The sequence below is a fragment of the Mustela putorius genome, unplaced genomic scaffold (assembly GCF_011764305.1).
Source record: "Mustela putorius furo isolate JIRA1106 unplaced genomic scaffold, ASM1176430v1.1 tig00000174_pilon_pilon_pilon, whole genome shotgun sequence".
NCBI classification, from domain to species: Eukaryota; Metazoa; Chordata; class Mammalia; order Carnivora; family Mustelidae; genus Mustela; species Mustela putorius.
The window spans coordinates 37547471-37569086 of record NW_025421304.1 but is presented as its reverse complement, the minus strand read 5'-3'; the positions used below and the strand labels follow the sequence as shown (position 1 = coordinate 37569086).

At 44.4% G+C, this 21616-nt stretch overlaps 1 protein-coding gene across 2 annotated transcripts; it reads right to left on the bottom strand.

The window, feature by feature from the left end:
- Positions 1–5231: 5231 nt before the first annotated feature.
- Positions 5232–20257, bottom strand: ATMIN (ATM interactor). Of its 2 annotated transcripts, XM_045076334.1 has the most exons (5): positions 19893–19967; positions 18296–18602; positions 10576–10701; positions 9605–9804; positions 5232–8940 (listed from the first exon to the last, which is right to left on the bottom strand). In XM_045076334.1, exons 4-5 carry the CDS (start codon positions 9796–9798, stop codon positions 7128–7130), a joined length of 2007 nt encoding a protein of 668 aa, XP_044932269.1. In that variant the 5' UTR covers positions 9799–9804; positions 10576–10701; positions 18296–18602; positions 19893–19967; the 3' UTR covers positions 5232–7127. The 2 variants fall into 2 exon arrangements, with proteins under 2 accessions (XP_044932269.1, XP_012912452.2); XM_013056998.2 differs by lacking the exon at positions 18296–18602 and having other exon boundaries at positions 19893–20257.
- Positions 20258–21616: the final 1359 nt, after the last annotated feature.

The following is a 21616-nucleotide window of genomic DNA, read 5'->3' as shown; positions in this document are numbered from 1 at the left end:
AAGGCAGAGGTTTTAACCCACTGAGCCACCCAGGTGCCCCCCAAAATATTTCTTTCTTAAGAAAAACCTTTTTGTTGAGATAAGGGTTATAAATTCTATAGATTTTAGTGTAAACATAATGATTTTGAATTAAGAGGAAGGCTGGTCTGAACAAAGGAACTACCCAAATTTCAAGATGTGTAGTATCCTTTTTTTTGAGCAAATAATTAGTTTGGCTAGCAAAATATTGACTAAGAGTCCTCTATGAATAGATAGATATGAGGGTTTTGCCTTGGGCATCTCTTTTGTTAGTTTTTCAGTTAACCTGATTAAGCCCCGCTGGGATCTTATTTCCATCAGCCTGGGTTTAGCTTCTTTTCTGTTGATAAAATCACTCTAGGTTTTGCCCATTTCCATTCAGATTAAATCAGGATGTCCTTTCAGACGAAATTCTGCCACTGAAGGGCAGTAAGCATGTTATAACGATGGCAACAGCCCTCTTCCTACCTCAGGGTGATGGTCTTAGTTAGGTTTTGGATCCTTTAGTCCTCTCTAAACCAAGCATGGAGAGCTATCTCTCATCTCTCATTCTATTAGTTTTGGATGTCTCATTAATCAAATTTTCCAAACCCCTATTTTTCTCAAAACTTTAAAAAATCATCAAGTGGAACTGTGGCAGCACCTGACACAGGGCTTCTGCAGGGCCTGAGGTCACCTTCTGGGTGAGGTTGGGTTGAGGCCTGGGGGTGCTGCTGGGGGTTTGGGTGATGGCGGGAGGACCTGAGGGGCAGGAAACCTGGATAGACAGAATGTTTCCTGACAGAGATGCGGGGGTTGCACTTCTGAAGGGCAAGAGGAAGACTAAATCGGAAATAAGGTCGGGCTATGTTTGGACAAGTACGTAAGACTCTGGCTACTCAGGGAGACATTCCCTAATTTTTAGCTGTACTCTCTTTATTCTGGACATGGCCCCCTTTCATAAAATTTACCTGTACTTGAAGGACCGTGCTATAAAATGATTGGAACCCAGAATCAAATGGGCTTTCTCTTCCTGCCTCCAAGTTGAAGAGCTTTAGGACCTGGAGAGATCACAGAAGCCCAGCCCATCTCTCTGGGAATCCCCAACTGGCCAAGGCCAAATGCACAACTGGAGAAGGTCTCACATCTAGGGATTTTTGGGGTGTCTGGGTTTGGGTCAGGTTCAACCTTGGTGCTGCAGTTTAGGGGCTACTGAGAAGCAAGGTGGGGAATAAACAGAGGGGCTCCTGTGGCTATGACTGAGGGTGTATCAGGGCAGTCGCTGGTACCCCAGGGAATACTCTACCAGTCGGCCAAACTTACTGGCACGCTGGTGCCAGGAGACTCAGTGCTGGGCTCCTGATGTCCAGACTCAGCTCTGCCCCAAACTCTACTACCAGCCACACAATACAACAATGCCTTTAAAGTTACAAGACACTAAGAGTGCTAGGCCCCTTCTGGGAATTAATTATTCTCTTTATCCTGGGCAAATGCACGAGTGTCAAAGAAAGATCTTTTTCTCCTTCCTTTGTAACAGGACTGAATAATTCTTTGTAGGGACTGTTTTGTACAGGGTAGGATACTTAGCAGCATCTCTGGCCTCTATCTGATAGCTGCCAATAGTATCCCTTAGTCGTGACAATCAAGAATGCTTCCATACATTACCAAGTGCCACAAGGGCAAAATCAGCCTAGTAGAGAACCAATGTTCTAGGGAATTCAATCTCTGTGTTTGCAGCTTCTCTGACAGTTTTACTTACCGAACACAAGCCTTGGCACAGGGACAAAGGAAAAGTGGGCGATGCCTGGATTGCGGCCTCCTGGAAAGCACAGGTGCTCTGAATTTAAAGCCCTCTGGTGCTCTCCGTGTTGTCTTGGTTCTTCAAGGTCTTCTGGTGGTGCCTGCCTAGGTTCCCCATAAAAGGAAGCAACCACAAGCTTTTTCTCCGAGATGATCTCATAATGACAGCGGGCCCACTTAGCCAGTGTCCAGAAAAGTCGTCAATATTCCCATATTCTGTCTTTTGAGAACATGCATTATTGCTTTGGCAAGGTTTTCAAGGGAATTCTATGATGATAAGCTGATGTATTTACACATGCTATTATTCAGAATTCCCTACTATTTAAGCAATACTCTCAACATTCACTGTTTATGCTAAACCAGCATGAGTATTATATATGTATATGCTAATAGCGCATATACCACTCTTTTGCCACTGGCAAACTGATACATCACACATATATATGAATATAGTTCTTGTTCTCGGTTTAGCTCAAACTAGAGAGGTTTCTTCCCTGTGTATTTTTAAAAATGAAACAATCTCTGCTTATGAAAACTTTGTTAACTTAAAAACATACCATGAACTAGTCATATTTTTAATACCATAGGACTGTTTACCAATTTTATTTTAGGCTGCATGTATTCTAAAGAAAGCCAGAAATCAAACATTTATTCAAGATAAATACCACCAGTTCTGATACTGTTCCTGACTCTATGAAGGCTTAGTTTCACTCCTCATGACTGATTTCTCTCATGTAATTCCAAGAAAATGGAAAGTCAGATCCTTATTGTGATAGCTAGAGAACATTAAATCTGAAGACTTACGATTTAGGCACCTATCTCGTTAGAGAACAGTGATTTAAATGGTTTTAAAATAGAACATGTCTTACCAAAAAGGTAAAAAGAACAAACAGCAGCTTACAATTAATAGCACTACACTTTCAAATTTAGCAAAACAAATATTGTTCCCATGAACTGAATGAAGTAAGGCAATATAAATAATCCCATATTAATCCCAAAGCATGGCTGGCTTAAGTTTGGATGGTTTCTAAAAAGTGTACTTTAAGGGGTGCCTGGGTGACTCAGTCAGTTGTGTCTCACTCTTAATTTTGGCTGGAGATCAAGCCCTGTAGGGCCCAGCAGAGTCATCTTCTCGCCCTCTCCCTCTGTGTCCTCCCCCTCCTCACGCTAGTGCGCTAAGTATTTTTTTTTAAGTGTACCATAAAATCTTAATTTCTGAAGGCTCACTTTTTATTTTTTTTATTTTTTTTATTTTTTAAAGATTTTATTTATTTATTTAACAGGGAGAGATCACAAGTGGACAGAGAAAGAAGGGGAAGCAGGCTCCCCGCTGAGCAGAGAGCCCGATGCCTTGATCCCAGGACCCTGAGATCATAAAGCGAGCTGAAGGCAGAGGCTCAACCCCCTGGGCTGCCCAGGTGCTCCTCCTGAAGGCTCACTTTCAATAGGGAGAGGTTACTGCAGGGCACTGGAAGGTTAAATACCCTTTGTGATTACTTAAGATATTTTGACTTCTGCCACGTTTTTATTACAGTACAAGCTCTACATTTTCTGAAGTCACTGAATTTCTCGTTACAGCACAGGATAAAGAAGATAAAGAGGGGGATGACTTTCAAATTCAATCCTAAACACAAACATGTTTGAGAGGCAATCATAAAACCAAACAAGGGATGGAAAAAGCAATGGAGCACCAGAAAGCAGAGAGTAAAAAGCTTCCAGCAAAAGCAGTAAAAGATGCCACGCTTGGAATAACGTCTGACACATGCCATGCGAAGAAGGTCATGCCTTTATGACAAAAACACAAAAACAAAAACAAAAAACCCAAAACAGCAAAACAACTTTGTTCACATTGAAATGGCATATATACTTTTGAGAATGACAAAGTCACCATGGAGATATATTTTTTCAAAAAATATTTCTCAAATATTTGATCACTTCACTGATAAACTAAAAATGAGTATCACTTTTTACGATTGTTTTCTTGTTTCGTTTTTGTAGCCTTCTGTCCCTTAATAGTAACTTTCTTGATAGTCACCATCCAAGTCAGTGGCAGGGCCTAGGCAATGTTTCTGTTATGCCAGCCCTCACTATTTTGACTTTGTGGACTTAGCACAGAGTTACAAATGTGTGTATTTTGTTATTAGTAAGGCAATACAAAATTTAGAGTTTTTTCCGCTGCAGTTTGTTGAAAGGAATGAATATTGGTACTCTTCCAGTTCAAGGGTTACAGACAATGCTTGAATTTATTCACATAGTTTGGATATTTGCTCCTTTCACACACACAGGTTATCAAATGTAGGGCCACAGACGTTAGTCTGGGAACACTGACAACCTAGGAATCCCCTTCATCTTTAGCCTGCCTCTCCCGCTATGTAAGCTAAAACATCAGCGTGTCCGCTCATCAACACTGTTGATACAACTGAGAGAACCCTTCGGGTTGAAACACTGCAAAGCAAGCACATTTACTGGACTACTTCTTGGCCGTAACTACATTATACTAGCCAACATCTTGATGAAACTCCATGTCTTTTGACAGTCTGTTAGATGTTGGGAGTATGAAGCCAGAAGATCGACATGCTCTTTCCCAGAACCAAATCTTACCAAGCGACACTTGAAAGCACTTCCAATGGGAATGAATACTTGAGACTACAAAGCCTTTGTCCCTAAATCCCCAAAGGTATACGTTTCCTCTCCTCTTTAAGAGGCTTCTGAGGACCAGAGTGAGAAGCATTGCTTGAAATAAAGCAGAGTAAATGCTTAGAGTCAATATTAGATGGCAAGTTTTGGTGAGGTTTGGACTGGAATTAAGGTAAACCTTCTAAAACTGAGGCCATAAAATATTACTTGAAAGCATCACCCTGTCAATTTGCCACTACTAAGACTACAGCTTCACAACTGGACTGACATGGATATATTTTCTTCTGATAAAAAGAAGCTTCAAACCTTACTCAGCCTCTTTCAGGTAAGTCTACAAAAAATTTGTTTTTATTTCCCCTTTATATCAAGGAATCAGAAATACATTGACTAAGGAACTACTCATATTCTAACCCTCTTATTTTTGCTCTTAAGCTAGAATTATATTATTTACGAAGATAAACGGCATCGTGTTATAAAATGGTCGCCTTCGGCAAATGCATGAAGTGGAGTCATCTCCTTTGAAATCCTTCCAAAACTTTAAAACCGTAAGGTGTGTTACTTTTATCAGATAAAAACTTCACATCAAAATAGAAAGTTTAGTAATGGCATGTCTTTTCATTTTCTTCTACTAGGAAAATTATTCGTATATTTTCATGAACACAGGTAAAACAGTTATGAAAATAACTAGGCACAACCATTGCATCCTGTGACTATCAGCAGATGATGGGTTTGTGAAAGTCAAGGCAACAAAACAGGTCACATTATGAGTATGTCGAAGAATTCACACACAAAAAAGGTAGAATTCTCACTTCTCTTTAATCACTGAATTTCAGTTATTACGAATAATCTTAGGACAATTCAGGTAACTAAGGTTTTTGGGAGGGAAAACAATTCTTGTACATAAAGAACTATGACATGCGCAATTTTTCTGTAAATAACTCTACTGGCTGGATTAATTAACAAACATTTTTACAGGAACGAATTTTTTAAAGCCAAAGATCACTGCATTTATATTTACAAAAAAGCCATAAACAAACATGCACTTCTCCTTTGCTTGGAGAATTTAAATCAATGTTCAAACATTAAGGCAGTGACAATTCTAAAACAATGAAATTCTAGTTAAGGCTTTATGTTTGTTTTGAAACCCATAGTCATAGGCCACTGTGACCAAAGCAAACTCTTATCTACCAGGTTGGGTTCATCTCTCCAGGATATGTTTATTCACTACCAACTATTCTTCTATGGGACAGGAATTAGTAGTAATATCATCTATTTACTTGGGGTTATTAGTCCACTCCTTAAGTTTTATTTTGAGGATTTAGCCTTCAGCAGCATAAGTGTGCCACAGAAGGAACTTTCTTAACAAACTTTGAAAATGTACAGGCTGCACTGATTTTTTCCTTGGCTGAAAGTTGGACAACAATCCTAAATACAGTTAACCTCCAAAGCAGGTATGACCATGCTCCTATCTAAAAACATGGATGTCCTCGATCACTGACATAACTGGTCTTCACCTCCTTTTCTTTGAAGACTGGTCTTGCCGTCTAAACAAAGCAACAAAATGCAGAATACCATCTCTTAGGTGGATCTCTTCTGTACTTGCTCTCCTCAAGGCACAGGTAACATCCTTGCTAGCTCAATGCCTTTCCTTATTCAAGGAAAAGATGAGAAGTGGAAGGGAAGATTCACTTTAGAGTAACTGTTGATTGCACTCTTGCCCTATCACCTTACACTGAAATTTAGCTGGGGGGGGGGGATGTCCTTTTTCTCTTTCCCTTATTTTTTTTTAAACATTTAGAGAGACAAAACTCAGATCCAGCCTATGGGTACATTTTGAGAAGCAGCTGTGGAGTACCACCCTTGCCTACCGGGGAGAGCAGGAGGGATGTTCCCAGGGCACACTCCAGAATGAGTTTCCACGGCTGGAATGACGTACAGTTACTTGGACTAGGAGGATTGCTATTTACACTAAGTGCTTGCCGCTACTTCTTGAAGCAGTAATTGTACAGCAGCAAGTCTTGTGAGGAAGTACTGTACATGTGGGTTGGTCTCAGTTCATGTAAAGGAAGAATGGCACTGACTACATGGAGATGGTCTCAGAAGCTAAAGACGGCTGTAGTTCTCCTTTGTCTTCAAGTCAGAAAAAAGCGAGATGTCAAAGCAGATGAAGCCGTAGGCAGCATGAGTCCCACACCATCTGAGCGCCGGCTTTTACATCTGATGTGTGGTATCTGATTTCTTTAGACTCACTATCAGGAAACAGGAATTTCTAACAAGCACTGTCAAATATTTTAGGAGCAATTTAAGTTAAGCAAGACACATTTCCACTGAAGTGTTTTGAAGGTCTGAAAAGTCTGTACCCTAGTACCTGGTAAGCTTGGCTTCAGCTAATGCTAGATGGGTTTGAAAGGCATGAAATACACTTGTGTTTTGAAGATGGGAAGACTAACCATGACAGGGCAAATGTAGGCAACACAGAAACAGTATTATTTAGACCAACATCTTACACTTTATCATACACTCACATTTATACACAAATTTCATGTTTACAAGTACAAAAGGCAAAGACCCTCCAAGAACTGAAGTAAATGCATCAGTAACTACATTCAATAGCGTTAACACTGTTGTCTCGCTCTCCATTTTCCAAACGCAGAAGAAAATCGTCAATGCCGTTGCACGCTCGGACTTCACTTTTAGAAGTCAGAGACCCTGTGTAGTTCTGCACATGTCTGGGTTTCTACAGAGCTGAACTGAGACTCCATTGTGTTCCAGGCCAAATCGGCCAGAAGAAAGTCATCCATTGCTGTTTGAGTTTCGTTGCTGGTGAAGAACAAGCTCCCCAGGGTTTCGAAGCCAGAATTCATGGTCTGTGTCTCTGTACTGTTCAACTGAACTTTGCTCTCTACAGCAGGTATGTTTTTAGCAGCGGAGATTCCTTCAGTCTGGGTCTCTGTGTCAGATGAATCAGTACTCATGGAAAAGCTGGAGTGTTTCAGAATACTTCCCAGAGGCAGGTGGGGGCTACTGTCTAAAAAGAAGTTGAAGTCTGTCTGTGTCTGCGTGTCAAACATTTCAAGGCCCAAGAAGTTAGAATTTCCCCTACAACTATAGGACTGGGCAGATGTGTCTGCAAGGAAGAAGTCCGTCTGGGTCTCTATGTCCAGCGATTCCAAGACAGGCTCGGTGGTCATGGTGTTAAGCTCACTCTCTTCAGTTTGAGTCTGGATATTTGAGGCAGACAAGAACTCTTCAATATCAAAATCAATTGCGGGATTCTGGGTCGGGCCAGATGGGAGCTGGGGGTCAGGTCCGGTACTTGTGTCAGACAAAAGACCACGATTGTCCAGTGTCTGACTGGGGAGATTACTTGACAAGATGTTTTCTAAATCGCTTAATAAATCTATAGTTTGGGTCTGATTATCTGTCATGTTCTGTGAAGGAAGCATGCTGTGCTGTGCACTGAAGGTTATAATTGGTGCTGATTTCTCAAGATCTTGATTTAAAGTCTTAGGGTGGGTCTGAGGTAACAAATCATGAGCGACGGTCTCTGCTACTAAGCTGCTGCTTATAATACTATCTGTAGAAACACCGAAGGATGAATGGACGCTCTCAAAAATGTCCCCACCCATAACAGCTTGGTCCATTGGTACTCCGTCATCTGTCAGACTTTGCATCCCACTCGTCTGGGTTTCTCTGGAGATCCCACCTGACTGGTAACAGGCATCCATAAACGCATCAGTCTGAGCAGCAATGGACGAGGTCACCTTGGAACTGGGCAAAAACGTTTGCGTATGAACACTAATGGGAAGGGAGACTTGAGAACCAAACGTCAAATCTGTTTGAGAACAAGAAGATACAGAGGAATCAGGCCCAGCCCACGGCGTGGAAGGTATGAAGTGCTGCGTGGCGTAAGACAAGTCTGTCTGTACGTTGATTGAAGAAATACTGTTCTTCTGACATGTGTTCCCTAGTTCTTGTAAAGGATTAGACAGACTCTTACCCAAGTTCACTTGAACGCCTGTACTAATTGGCTCCATGGCAACAGGACTTACAATTTTTGGAAGAGGGAGACTTTCCTTCAGACAGCCAGCCTCCGAATCGAGGCCGAGGATCAGGGTTCCAATTGACAAGGGCAGTATGTGCACAGCGCCAGGGGCAGAACCCTGGTGATCGACACCCAACACCACAGGCTGGGCCAAGGAGTCAGCTGTAGGCACGAAGATAGGCATGGGAGAAAACTGCATAACAGGAAGTTTCACCACAGCCACTTTGGGCTTGGGTAAAAGCAACTTCTGAGGGTATCTTGGAGGTGTTGTAAGCGTCTGCTTTCCGGCATTAGAGCTGCAAGAGTCTTCAAAAGAAGTGACCAGCTTTATATCTGAAGTTTCCAGTTCTTGAGTGTCTGGTCTTGCAGCTGGTTGGGTGCTCAAGGCCTCAGTGGTCTTACTGGACAACTTTTGGCTGTGCAAGCAGCTCTCCATTTTCCTTTTCTTACTAGGTGGATCCCTGAAACCAAGGACAGAGTTAACAGGAGAAAAACAAGAGTTTAGGCTGCAGCTTTCTTCAACCCTGGTGCAGTCTCTTCAAGTATTTACAAATGCTGTTCCCCACATCTAGAGCAGAGATCAGAATCCACCAGGGGAGGGGAGATCCATCCTTCTGTGCCTCTATGACAACTGGGACTACTATATGGTGGGCAGAAGTGGAGGAGCATGCAGGCAGGGAAGGAGGAAGCCCATCTTTTTCGGGGCATACCTCTAAGTACTCTAGTACTCAGCTTAGCTCTATAAGCACGAGGGAGCTAACAGATTATATAATGCAACTTTTACTGTTCCTAAAGTGGGAAGCTATTACTCCAAATATAAATTTGACCTTTAAGATGAAGTACAGTTTCATGATAAAACTTAACTCTTTAGCAATTTAATAACATCCCTCTGATGGAAAATGCTTCAAGCTGGGCTTTTCAATTGGGAAGAAATAAGGAAGAACTGCTGGGTTAGACAAATGTGGACCCTTTGCTAGTACCGTTCGCCTTTCCGAAAGTTCCCCCCTTTCACGTCCTGTTTTCCGCTGTGAGTCCTTTCTCCCTGCACTAATGGCTTTCCAGGAGTTTCGTCTGAAATTCTTCCCACAGCGACTGACTCCTGGGCCACCGTTTCTTCCCCTTTACCTGTGCTCTGCCGGGATCTCATGGCCAGTGCGGTAGACGTGAGACTGTAACGCAGTTCTGCTGGCGTAGGGACAGCCGCACGTGCACTGGAAGGTCTTGCCGCAGTCCTCGGCGTGCCTTTTCAAGTCCCACTCCGTGCCATAGGAATTGCTGCACTTACTGCACTTATGCTTCTTTTCGGCGTGCATCTTCATGAAGTGCTAGGAAGAACACAGAAGACCAAAGTGGAAAACCACATTGCTCAGAACATTTGAAAAAACCATCCCTGTACGTGCATTAAAAATGAGTCTACAGGACAAGCGAGAGCGGTCTACACATCAAAAGAATGGAAAAGCAGGCAAACTGCAGTTTACCACACGCCCCTTCTCCCTGTCACTGCCGCTTTGTGAAAAGTGAGAACCCTGTTTTGGTGGCAATTCATGGCACCCACTTGGGTTTACAAACTAGTGCTGCAGACAGGAGAAAGTCCGCCAGGCTTTTCTCAGGACCCCTTGAGCCAGCCCTCGGGAGAGTAGTTCAGCTGCCAGTCCCTGCCAGTCCCACGTGACCGCCTTCCCCACTCACTGGGCCCCTCCCTCCTCCGAAGGCAGCTGCTTCCGGAACTCTTCCTGACTTCTGCGGCTTGTCCTTCCTTAAGAGAATTCCTCCTCTGTGCCTTTGCTCCTCGGGCCTTGGAGGCACACAGTCACACAAGAGACGTGGAGCACACATTTCTCATTTGCTGTGGAACCGGTCTTCTCGCCCTTCTCTCCAAACCCACTTCTGGACATCTTCTCCAGAACAAGCCACTTCTCCTTCACTCTTGTTAAACCCCACTCCCGTCTTCCCCAACACGGAGACGCCCGGGTAGGGCTATCCTCACAGGCAGAATTTGAGAATTCTCCAGTTATGGTTTCGTAAGTGATTAGAATGCACATTAGGTTTGTATCACCTGCATTTCACCTTCAGAGAAGTCTACTTAAATAAAATACCTGTTTTACGAGAGAAAATTGAGAAAATGGTCTGTCAGGGCCTCTAGGACATCCTTCAATGGGACAACAGTAGAATTTCGGTACAGTTTTCAAATCCTTTCTTATTGTTGGATTTACTATGCCATCCTGCAAAAGAAAAAATTATTTTACATAATTATTAAAAAACAAAACAAAACAAAACAAACCAGTGGAACTGGCTGGGACCAGAAACAAGGAATGACTAAAGATGGGCATAAGAGATCTTTTAGGGTAGATAAAAATGTTCTAAAATGATTGTCGTGCTGCTGGCACAACTATGTGGATCTCTTGAATAATTAAATTTTTCACTTAAAATGGGTAGATGTTAAGGTGAATCAAACTGTAGCTCAATAAATCTATAAAAATTTTTCAAAAGAGGGGCACCTGGGTGGCTCGGTGGGTTAATCGACTGCCTTCGGCTCAGGTCATGATCCTGGAGTCCAGGGATAGAATCCCACATCAGGCTCCCTGCTGACCAACCCCCTTCTCATGCTCGCTCGCTCTCTTTCTCTCTCTCATTCTCGCTCTCCCTCAAATAAATAAAATCTTAAAAAAAATTTTTTTTTCCAAAACCAAAAACCCCTCCATGTTGTTTAAAAGTTTCTATCCATTCCTTTAAAACTCCTCCTTCTAAACTTAAAATTTCTGTCCTTAAAGCCAGCTTTCTTTGTTTGTAAGTGGTATATTCCATTTCTCAGGCTCAACATTTTGGTACCACCCTAATTCTTCCCTTCCCTTCTACCCCACCCTCAATTATTGGGAGCCCCTAAAAAACCCCTCCTTTGACTCTGTTCTTCAGGCCTTCCTCCTGGCACCCTGACTTCCTCTGATCCTTAAACCCCTGAAGTAGGTGAAGGCAGTCGACACAACTTATATATATATATATATATATACACACATATATAATATTAACTCATATAATCCTAATCATCCTTTGTTATTAAGTATGTGATTGTCTTTTTGGCTGGGAGTTTAAAATACCTCGTGACTTCATTTAGCTTGGAGTGCTCTGTCCTGGTGCCCCTGATAAGCTCACATACTGCAGGTGTGACACACCTATGACCTCCAGCGTAATTCCTGTCTGGCCCTAAAGGGGGGTGGGGTGGGCTGGGGAAGGACCTCTTGACAGGTCACTGGAAACAACTGGAGATGTATTCATGTAACCAGGGCTCAAGGGTAGAAGAGCGCCTGGTTCCGGGGATCCCAAAAGAGACCAACTTTGGCCACTCACCACAAAGGTAGTGAGACAAGTGGTGGTGACACAAGAAAAGGGATTTATTTCAGTGAATCCAGTACCAGGAAGATAGTGGACTAACTTCTCTACGACTGTCTCCAAAGTGCTGAAAATACTTTCAGGTTTATGTAAGGAAAATGTAGGACAAAGGTCAGTGGATACGGGCAGGCAGGCAGAAAAGGTCAGGTCAGTCGCTCTCTTGGGGTCAACCATGCGGGGTTCTTGCTGGTGTAAAGGGAATCCCTGTTGCTGGAGGGAATAGTTTTGGGTCCCTATCATGGGATGCCCCTCCCCTGGATCTTTTGCCTGAGTTAAGAGATGAGCTGGAAAGAAGAACATAATCAGAAAATACAGACTGAGGTCTAAGTGGAAGGGGTAGAACTTCCCTTTGACTCAGGCCTCAGCTGTTGCTGCAGCGCTCAGGCAGGTATCCTGGTCATCTAGTGTTCTGATTAGCGAGGATTCAATACTGTTGGAACATGTCCACTTCCCTCTCTACCAGTAGTGCTTCTGGAGAAGTGAGAAATGAATAATCACGTGGCTAAGACTCCTTCCCTTTGCCTTCCCAGTGGATCTCAAGAGGAACATGTTGACCTTGTTGAGTTTGTGTCCACTCATTTAGAGGGAAAAGAAGCTGTTCTTGTTTTATTTTTAAACAACATAATTTATCTTTCCATATCAAATTCAATTAGTCCTCCATGTCTTCCACACTGGTCCATTCTTTTACAATCCTACTGCGCCATACTGCCCAGATATTCATATTCATTTGGGCTATTTACATGGTCTCTTACATAATTTTCCTTCCTCTTCTAATGTTATAACAAATGTGACATTCTGAAAACTTATTTGTATGTATCACCTAACTGTGTTATGCCTCAAATCTCCCATTATAGCCGTATCTTTTTCTGTTCCCTTTTCATACACCACCCTACTCAGCCTCACATTCTTCCCACTTCCAATTGCACAGTCTATGAAGGCCCAATTTGCCCTACATTCTCCTGGCTCTCTTCAGGCAGACTGTGATGGTGGAAAAAGCACCTGGCATTGAAAAACCTACAAACCACTTCTACCAGTTAGGGTTGTTGCCTTAACCTCTCTGAGTCAGTTTACTCATTTCAGAGATAGATACAGTAGTTAACTCTCAAGATGATCTTGTATTGGATTAGCATAAAGCCAAGCCCAGATCATAGCCTCAATAAACAACACTCCCTTGTTCTGCTCACCACCACCCAGACACAGAGATCTGTTTCCTGTTTGAATTCTGAGATAATGAAACTTAAGCTATTTTAAATATTACCATTTTTTCCCCAGAATTCTTTCTCTCCAACTAACTTTCTTAAAGGGCAGAGACTATTCTGTACACCTCTTGGTATTGTCTTAATGCTTAAAGAAGAGAGCATTTGCCTGCTAACTGGCATTTTTTGAAAGGCAGTCCAGCGTAGGGTGGTGGTTTTCAACCCTAGAGTCTGAAAAATCACAGGAGACACTTTAGTTTGGAGTGGGGGGGATTAGGGATCCATACTTGGTTTTTAAGTCTCCCCACATAATCCGAAAATACAGTCTAGCTTTGGAACCCCTTGCATAGAGGTTAAACCCCTGGGTTCTGGAATGTGGACTGCCGTAGTTTGAATTCTCTACTTTGCCACTTTCTTGTGACCTTGAGAAAATGAATTGCCTTGGTTTCCTTACCTGTGAAGAAGGTAAAACAGGATCTACTTCATGGTTGTTGTGGGGATTTAGTCATTAACACAGTGCTTATCATGTGATCACTCAATTAGTTATTATTGCTATTTGTTATAGAGAGTTTTGTTTCTTCTTTTGCTTTCTGCCAACCAACTTAATGCCAAACCAGAACTTTACATTAAATTACTGTCCTTGTGAAAGTCAGACTGAAAGGCTCTCTGTTAAAATACTGGTAGCTACTAGCTTTAATGACAACTGACATGGTCTCTTATCACCAAACTCATTCCTACTCACCAGTTTACCTAGTGTTTTGTTTCTTTTTAATGAAATACTTTGTTAACTTGATATTTTTCCATCTAGTGTTATTAGCAAGAAAAAACGACATGTGGGGAGAATATTAAGACTGAGAAATTCTTCATTCACCTGACAATCATCAAATTCCTCTTAGTGATACGCCAGGGACATGGCTCCTGTGTATGTTCCAGGCTGTTCAGATGCTCCACAAAATTGCCTACAAGGTCACTACAAAATTCATGCTCACTTCTAATATACTCTCAACTCTGCTTTGCATGCCTTTTTAAAAACTTAATTTTTATTTTTAAGTGTTTTATTTATTTATTCATGAGAGACACAGAGAGAGAGAGAGAGACAGAGGGAAAAGCAGGTTCCCCGCAGAGCAGGGAGCCAGATGTGGGACTCAATCCTAGGACCCTGGAATCATGACCTGAGCCAAAGCAGACACTTAGACTGAGCCAACCAGGTGCCCTAACATGCCCCCCCCCATTTTAAAAATATTTTATTTATTTATTTGACAGATCACAAGTAGGCAGAGAGGCAGGCAGAGAGAGAGGAGGAAGCAGGGTCCTTGCTGAGCAGAGAGCCTTATGTGGGGCTTGATCCCAGGACCCTGGGATCATGACCTGAGCTGAAGGCAGAGGCCTTAACCCACTGAGTCACCCGGGCACCCCTACCATGCCCTTTTATTATCCCCTTTTAAACTCCCAATCATGTTCTCAAAGACATGTTCACTTCACTTTTTAAAAAAAGTTAACGTTTTAGAGATGTTTTAGGTTCACAGCAAAATTGAGCAGAAAGCACAGAGATTTCCCATATATCCCTCCCTCCCCAAATGTGAATAGCCTGTTCCGCTATTAACATTATCCCCTACCAGAGTGGTACATTTGTTCCAATCAATGAACCTAAATTGGCACATCAGTATCACCAAAAATCCACAGTTTATATTAGAGTTCATTGTTGCTGTTGTATATTCTGTGGCTTTTGACAAGTGTGTAATGATAAACATCCACTGTTACACAATCACACAGTATTTTCACTGCCCTAAAAATCCTCTGTGCTTACACCTATTCCTAATATTCCCTTAAACCCACATGACAAGGACTAATCTTTTTTGCCTTCTCCAGAAAGTTATACAGTTGGAATGATGCAGTAGGTACCCTCTTCATATTAGCTGCTTTCATCGAGTATACTCCTGACCTGAATTTCTGCCACGTCGTTTCATGGCTTGATAGCTCATTTCTTTTTAGTGCTGAGTAATATGCCATTCTCTGGAGGTACCACAGTTCATCTATCCATTCACCTACTGGTGAACATCCTGCTAGATTCCGAATTTTGGCAATTAGTCCCTTCTCTTTACGGGTCTTCCACCACCTCCCTCAACTTTCCGTTTTCACTGTTACATCATTAGTTCAAGTCATGATGACTCTGTTTGGACTTTAATCATTAGCCTCTTGACTCATTTCTAGAACTTCAATCTTTTTTTCATTCACTTTGCCAGATTCATTTTTCTAAAGTATAGCTCTGATCATGCCATTACCTCACTTGAACATTTTTAGTGGCACCTCATATCTTGCTGGGTCCAAATTGCTCTAGCTTGAGACATTCAAGTCCCTTACTATAAATACTTCGAATTGCCTTTCTCTTCTGTTACTTACCTGTTTTGTCTAATGGAACTACTTGAAATCCCCCAAACCTTTTCAAGGGGAAGAAAGTATTTGTATCATCTGTTGCATTTGGCAATGTCTGGACAGAGTAAATGTTCAATAAAAACTGGGAGCATTATACTGAACATGTTCACGTGGCCATCAAAGCCAAAACTGTATCATGCACTAGGATGAAACACTAAAGACAGCTGTAATGGACACCAACCATCCCCTGGTGGCCTTTATTACAGGAATGGCAACAATCTGAGAGCGTTCACTTTCCTGCTTTCTGAGGGCCAACTCCTCACCCTCCTTATCACCATCTCCCCATCCCAATTCCAGGGCCTTCCTGTCCTGAGACAATAAACTCAAAAGACAGGATGGCTGGAGGGGGCGCCTGGGTGGCTCAGTGGGAAGCCTCTGCCTTCAGCTCAGGTTTGTGATTCAGGGGTCCTGGGATGAAGCCCCGCATTGGACTCTCTGCTTGGCGGGGAGCCTGCTTCCTCCTCTCTCTCTGCCTGCTGCTCTGCCTACTTGTGATCTCTGTCAAATAAATAAGTAAAATCTTAAAAAAAAAAAAAAAAAGACAGGATGGCTGAGATGAGGATGGGGGAGATAAGAAATGGGGGTGGCACAACACCACATGAACCGCAGTGAGAGTCATGTTTTGTTCTGGCATCCTCTATCTATGTTCAAAAACAAAATTCACCAGACTTCTTGTACTTCATCTTTTGTATGCATGACTAAAAGGAGAACACAAAAAATACTTCATGTTTTGCATTCCTTTTTTGGGTACCTGTTACACAAAACATTTTAAAGTAAAAAAAAAAAAAAAAGCATTTCAAAAATGTTTATGAAACATTTTAACTAAAAGAATTTGGGGGGAAAAATCTGTGAGAGGGAATAATAAAAAACAAGATGGAAAAAAGTAAACACATGGAAGAAGAGAAAACCAGGAGTAAGGACGCACTTTAAGGAGAAAGGGTAAAAGGAAAAGATTTTAAGAACAGTGGCAAAAACTGGTGGGGAAAAAAAAGGCACTTTAACTACACCAGCACCTGACTGCCTTCACAGAAAGCATCCAAGAAGAAAATCAGTTCGCTCTGTTGTCTTCTTACTGTAAATTTAAAAATTGCAGGTCTTTGTATAATATGGCCTGCAGAATGACCTGGAAACTTTCTTTTCCTTTGTTTTTTCCTTAAAACAATTTCCTTGCAAATCATTAAAAGCAAACCCTGGACCGAACATATCCTTTAAGCCAGGTTTCAAAAATAAAAATGCTGCTGGGTTAGAGGTTCTTTAAGGGCCCACCTGTCCCCTTCACTGCTTTCAAACAAGAAATAAAAGAATCTCTGAGAAATGTCCATTTACTCCTACTCTTCCTTTTCCTTAATCCCCAGCTTTCATTTCCTCAGGAATCCCCCTGTAGGCAACGGAAATTTCCTAGGAGGAGATTTCCTACTAGGAGATGAAATAGAGACACGTATCTTAAGAACCCGCATAACACCAAAACACAGCTGTCCCTACACCTTACAATCCAATCCCTATTCTTAACCACTATCCTTCAGAAGGGTTGGTTAATTATTTACATTAAGAAGGGAATATTTGGGGGCGTCTGGGTGGCTCAGTGGGTTAAAGCCTCTGCCTTTGGCTCGGGTCGTGGTCCCAGGGTCCTGGGATCGAGCCCCACATAGGGCTCTCTGCTCAGCAGGGAGCCTGCTTCCCTTCCTCTCTGCCTGCCTGCCTCTCTGCCTACTTGTGATCTTTGTCAAATAAATAAATAAATAAATAATCTTAAAAAAAAAAAGAAGGGAATATTTGTTTGGGGACAGGGTACCCTGTGAAGAAAGTCTAGAATAAAATAAGGACCATACAGCAACTAATGGGGAAGGGGATAAAAGAGTATCATACCCCCCCCCCAAAAAAAAACTAGAAAAGGAACTAGAATTTTACAAGTGCCGGTAACCAAGAGAACGAGCAGGAAAAATTCCCACTGAATCTTAAGCAAACCTGCCAAGCAGCTAAACTCAGACTACCTTCAGAGCAGTAAGTAGGCAGGCACTTGATTGGTACCCGAGTAGCTCCAAAAAGCTTTCAAAACCACAGGGAGCTCCCAGGCAGCTCTTCTCCCCAGGCCGCCTCCTCCCCCCTCCCTCCTCCCAATACTTTGAAAACAACAAGTGTCAAGAGTAATGTTTGAACTCAAGAGCCTTCTCCTCAGGATGCAGACGGTGAGTAAGAGATTCACCCCATTGGGGCACCTCTGTAAAGGTACACAAAGGCTGCTGTGTCACATAGGTCACGCTCGTCAAAGAAAATGAACCCCTTTCCTCCCATATAGCAGATGCTCATGGTTGGCTGAGTGCTGTGGTTAGAAAGGCAGAACAAGGCAGCAAAGTGAGCCTCTCCGACAAGAAAAAGATAAAAAACAAAAATAATGATGGTTCTGGGTGAGATTCCTTTAATTCCTCCTGAAACAGGTCTCCTTAATGATCTATGAAGGAAAATCAGGAGAGTCCACTTTTCCCTTCAACATTTTTAGTTCAGAAAGGGATCTGGAGGGCACTGTCCTGGGTTTAGACAAGAGACATCTGAAAACCCGCTTAGAATTGGGAGAATGACTTCACATAGGTTCTAAGCAAGGGAGGATACTGCCGCTCTGAAAAGTTTGGGTAAAAATTTGACTATCAAAATTTTTATCTGCCTCAAACATACGCCTCCTTCTTAATCTCATTATACTTTGTATGTGCACTATATATTGTACGTTTGTGCATTTTGTAAATGTACGGGTATCTCTAGATATTCCTAAACTTAACGTCTTTTAAAAACATAATTAGAAATAGACCTCCTATGCTATCACGCTCGTCCTGAAGAGTAAATGGTATCTTTGTGCTCAACAGATGCTTCGCAAAGTCTTGAGAGTGAAAGAGCTCCAGACAGGAACTCCAGACAAAAGGACAATAAAACTGTGAGAGTCAATCTCTGGACCAATCCAGTCCTGGCCAGACGGGCAGCTTCTCTTGGGCTCAGAGATGTGAAGTGTCCTGGCTGGTTCTCAGTGAGGACACGGTAGGAGAGGTGGGCGACGGCCGCTGTCTGTGAGCCGAGAGAATCAAGGCATGTAGAATTTCTGCAAACATGTGGTTCACCCACTCAAAATAAAAAGGAAGGATTTCGTTGAAATTTAGTATGATAGAGAAAGCACAAGGTCGAAGACCATTCCCAAAGACCACGGAAGAGGTACTGCACTCGAGGCCTGGAAGAAACGGCCTCGGTTCTGAGGAAAACCGCAGCCCCACCTGCAGGGTCCCCCCCCAGCACACCTCCTGGCCCGGCTCCCTCATCTTCACGGGGGACCCGTGCTGCATCTGTCCAGCTGGTGCCCGACGGGGTCGGCCTCTCATGGGCACCAATGTCTGGGCCACTAGAAACTACAACCTCTGATAAATTCTCCCCGGAAGCCCGATTCTAAGGAGGTCTCCAAGGAGGATCTCCGGGAAGGGCAGACAGAACCTGCAACACGTACTCCCGGGGGCGTTCAGACCATCCACAGCTACATTCACAAAACTGCTGTGAGTGTCACGCTTCGGAATTCCGTCACTGTCGACACGGAGCGAAGCGAGTAAGGAGCGGGGGGAGGAGACTGCCCCTTGTAACGACGGGGAAATTGGGACTTCACAGGTGTCGGGTGGGGCCGGACCTCTGGATTTTCGGGGAGCCGGGCTCTCCACAGACGCGCACTGAGGGGTATAAGTCACGGCCCCACTTCACAGACCGAGGAAGGGACGGTCCCACGACTGTCATGTTAACGTACGGGCTCCCTTTTTAAGAGAAGTCCTGCGGGCAATGCCCCTTACGTCTCCCTCCTGGGCACAGCCGATTCTACCGCACTGGGAAAGCGAGGCAGAGCTGCAGCGCCCTTTTAGAAGCCGGGCAGAAGCCGAAGGCCTCACGCAGGTACGGTGGGTGTGGTGGAAAGCGCTCGGGCTGGACAGGCGGACACCGGGTTTCAACTGCTGCTCCGGTCCGGCTGCGCAATCCGCTCCCCAGCAGCAGGATGAGGACGCGACCGGCCTCCGCAAGTTACTGGAACTACCGAGGTCCCTGCGTCGAATGCCCGGGCCGCGAAGCCAGAGGCCGGCAGTCCCGGCTCGTCCGAGCCCCACCGCGGAGGGGCATGACACAGTGTTTTCTACTGGGTGTCCCTGCGTGCTGGCGCCCACTCTGCCCCGCCGGGACTCCCTGGCCCGTGTGGCCCGTTTTGTGGGTGGACGCCAGCCGGCGAGGCTCCACGCGCGCGCGCGCGCGCGCACACACACACACACACACACACGGCGCAATCCCGGGCGCGGGCCGGGATCCCGCACGCCCCGCACGCCCGAGCCCGCGCCCAAGCCCCGGAGCGCCAGGCCCGGGGAGGCGCCGTTCCGCGGCGGGCTCACCTGCAGGCGGTGGCTCTTGACCAGGTGCATGTTGAGCGCCGGGCTGTTGGGCAGGATCTTGCCGCAGCCGCGCACGGTGCACAGGATGTTGGTCCGCACGGCCCGGGACAGCTCGCTCACCGACGGCTGGATCAGCTCCCGGGCCGGAGGCGCGGGACCCGCCGGCTGCTGTCTCGCCGCCGCGGGCCGCGGCCGGCTGCCCCTCAGCCGTCCGGGGGGCCCCCACGGGCCCGAGGCGGCGGCGGCGGCTCCCCTCGCGGCCGTCGGGGCGGTCGGGACACCCGAGGCCAGAGCCGCGGACCCCGCCGCCGCCGCCTCAGACGCCGCCATAGCTCCCGCACGGCAGAAGAACCGAACGAACAGGCCCCGCCTCCCGCCGCAGCCACTTCCGGCAGGGGGCGGGGCCGCCGGCCTCATTAGCATCCGGCGGGACCGGGACGGCCGCGGCGCCCCCTGCCGGCGATGGAAGGCGTGTCTGCGGGAAGCCGCCGCCTTCTGCGCCTCGTCTGCGGTGAGGCAAGAGGGTTATAAAACTTCACAGGGGTTCTTGGGAACAGGTGGAAGGTATTGGTCCCACTGATTCATTTTCATCTTCCCAGAAAACTTAACATTGGGCATTAATTGTATAGAAGAAAAAGCAATACGCTCAGGAACTTTATTTCCCCAAATATTAGAAACAACCCAAATATTCAATGGCAGGAGAGGCAATAGTATGTTAATTACATCTATTGTTCATTGAGGGTTTACCATGTGCTAGACTTCGGGGAAGGCACTTTTCACTTTGTATCTCATTTTGTCCTCAAAACAGGTGTCACGGGTAAGTACTGTAAGTTTTACCCCATTTTGCAGAGAAGAAACTAGCCCCAGGTCGCATTGTAAAAATAAGTAAGTTGCTATGGTTGAGTTAATCATTTTAAGGGAGACTGGATTTACTTGCCTGTTATCTTTTTTGTTTTTGCCTCTTCACTGCTGAAGACATACTACTACTTAGGAGACAGTATGACTCAGGGCAGGGTTCCAAAACCTAAATACTTGGACGGACTAGCTAGACCAAGGAGATGAGCACAGGAGGCCATGTGTAGACAAAGGAGAAAGTGAGGACTGGTGAAATGAAAAATCCATCCTTTGTTTAAAGGATGCTACTCATCTTTGGTGTTGCTAGATTTATTTTTCAAGGTTTTTATGTGAAAACTGCTAACTTGCATGTATCAGAAGCCGTACTAGTTTTCTATTGCTGTTGTTACAAGTTTCCACCACCTTAGTGCTTAAGTCAACACAGATTATGGCAGAGTTCTGACACAAGTACTACCCTAAGATCAAAGTGTGGGCAGGGCGGCATTTCTCCTGGAGGCTCTACAGAAGAATCTGCTTACTTGCCTTTTCCAGCTTCTCAGAGTCAGTAATGGTGAGTTGAGTATTCATCGTATCACGGACGTGTTCTCCCTCAGATCTCTCCTATTTCTGTTCCACATTTTCCCCTGCTGTTCCACTTTTGAAGATCCTTCTGATTACAGTGACTTCATTCAGGAAGTCCAGAATAATCTCCCCTTTGCAAGTCCCTTTGCCTTCTAATGTATTTACAGATTTCAGGGATTAGGAATATGGACAGCTTTAAGTAGGGGGCATTATTCTGCCTATCACAGAAATTACTTTTGCTTTTAAAAGTACTGGGGGACAAACAAACAAACTCTACAGCTATGTGTGTGGGGGATAGCACCTACAGG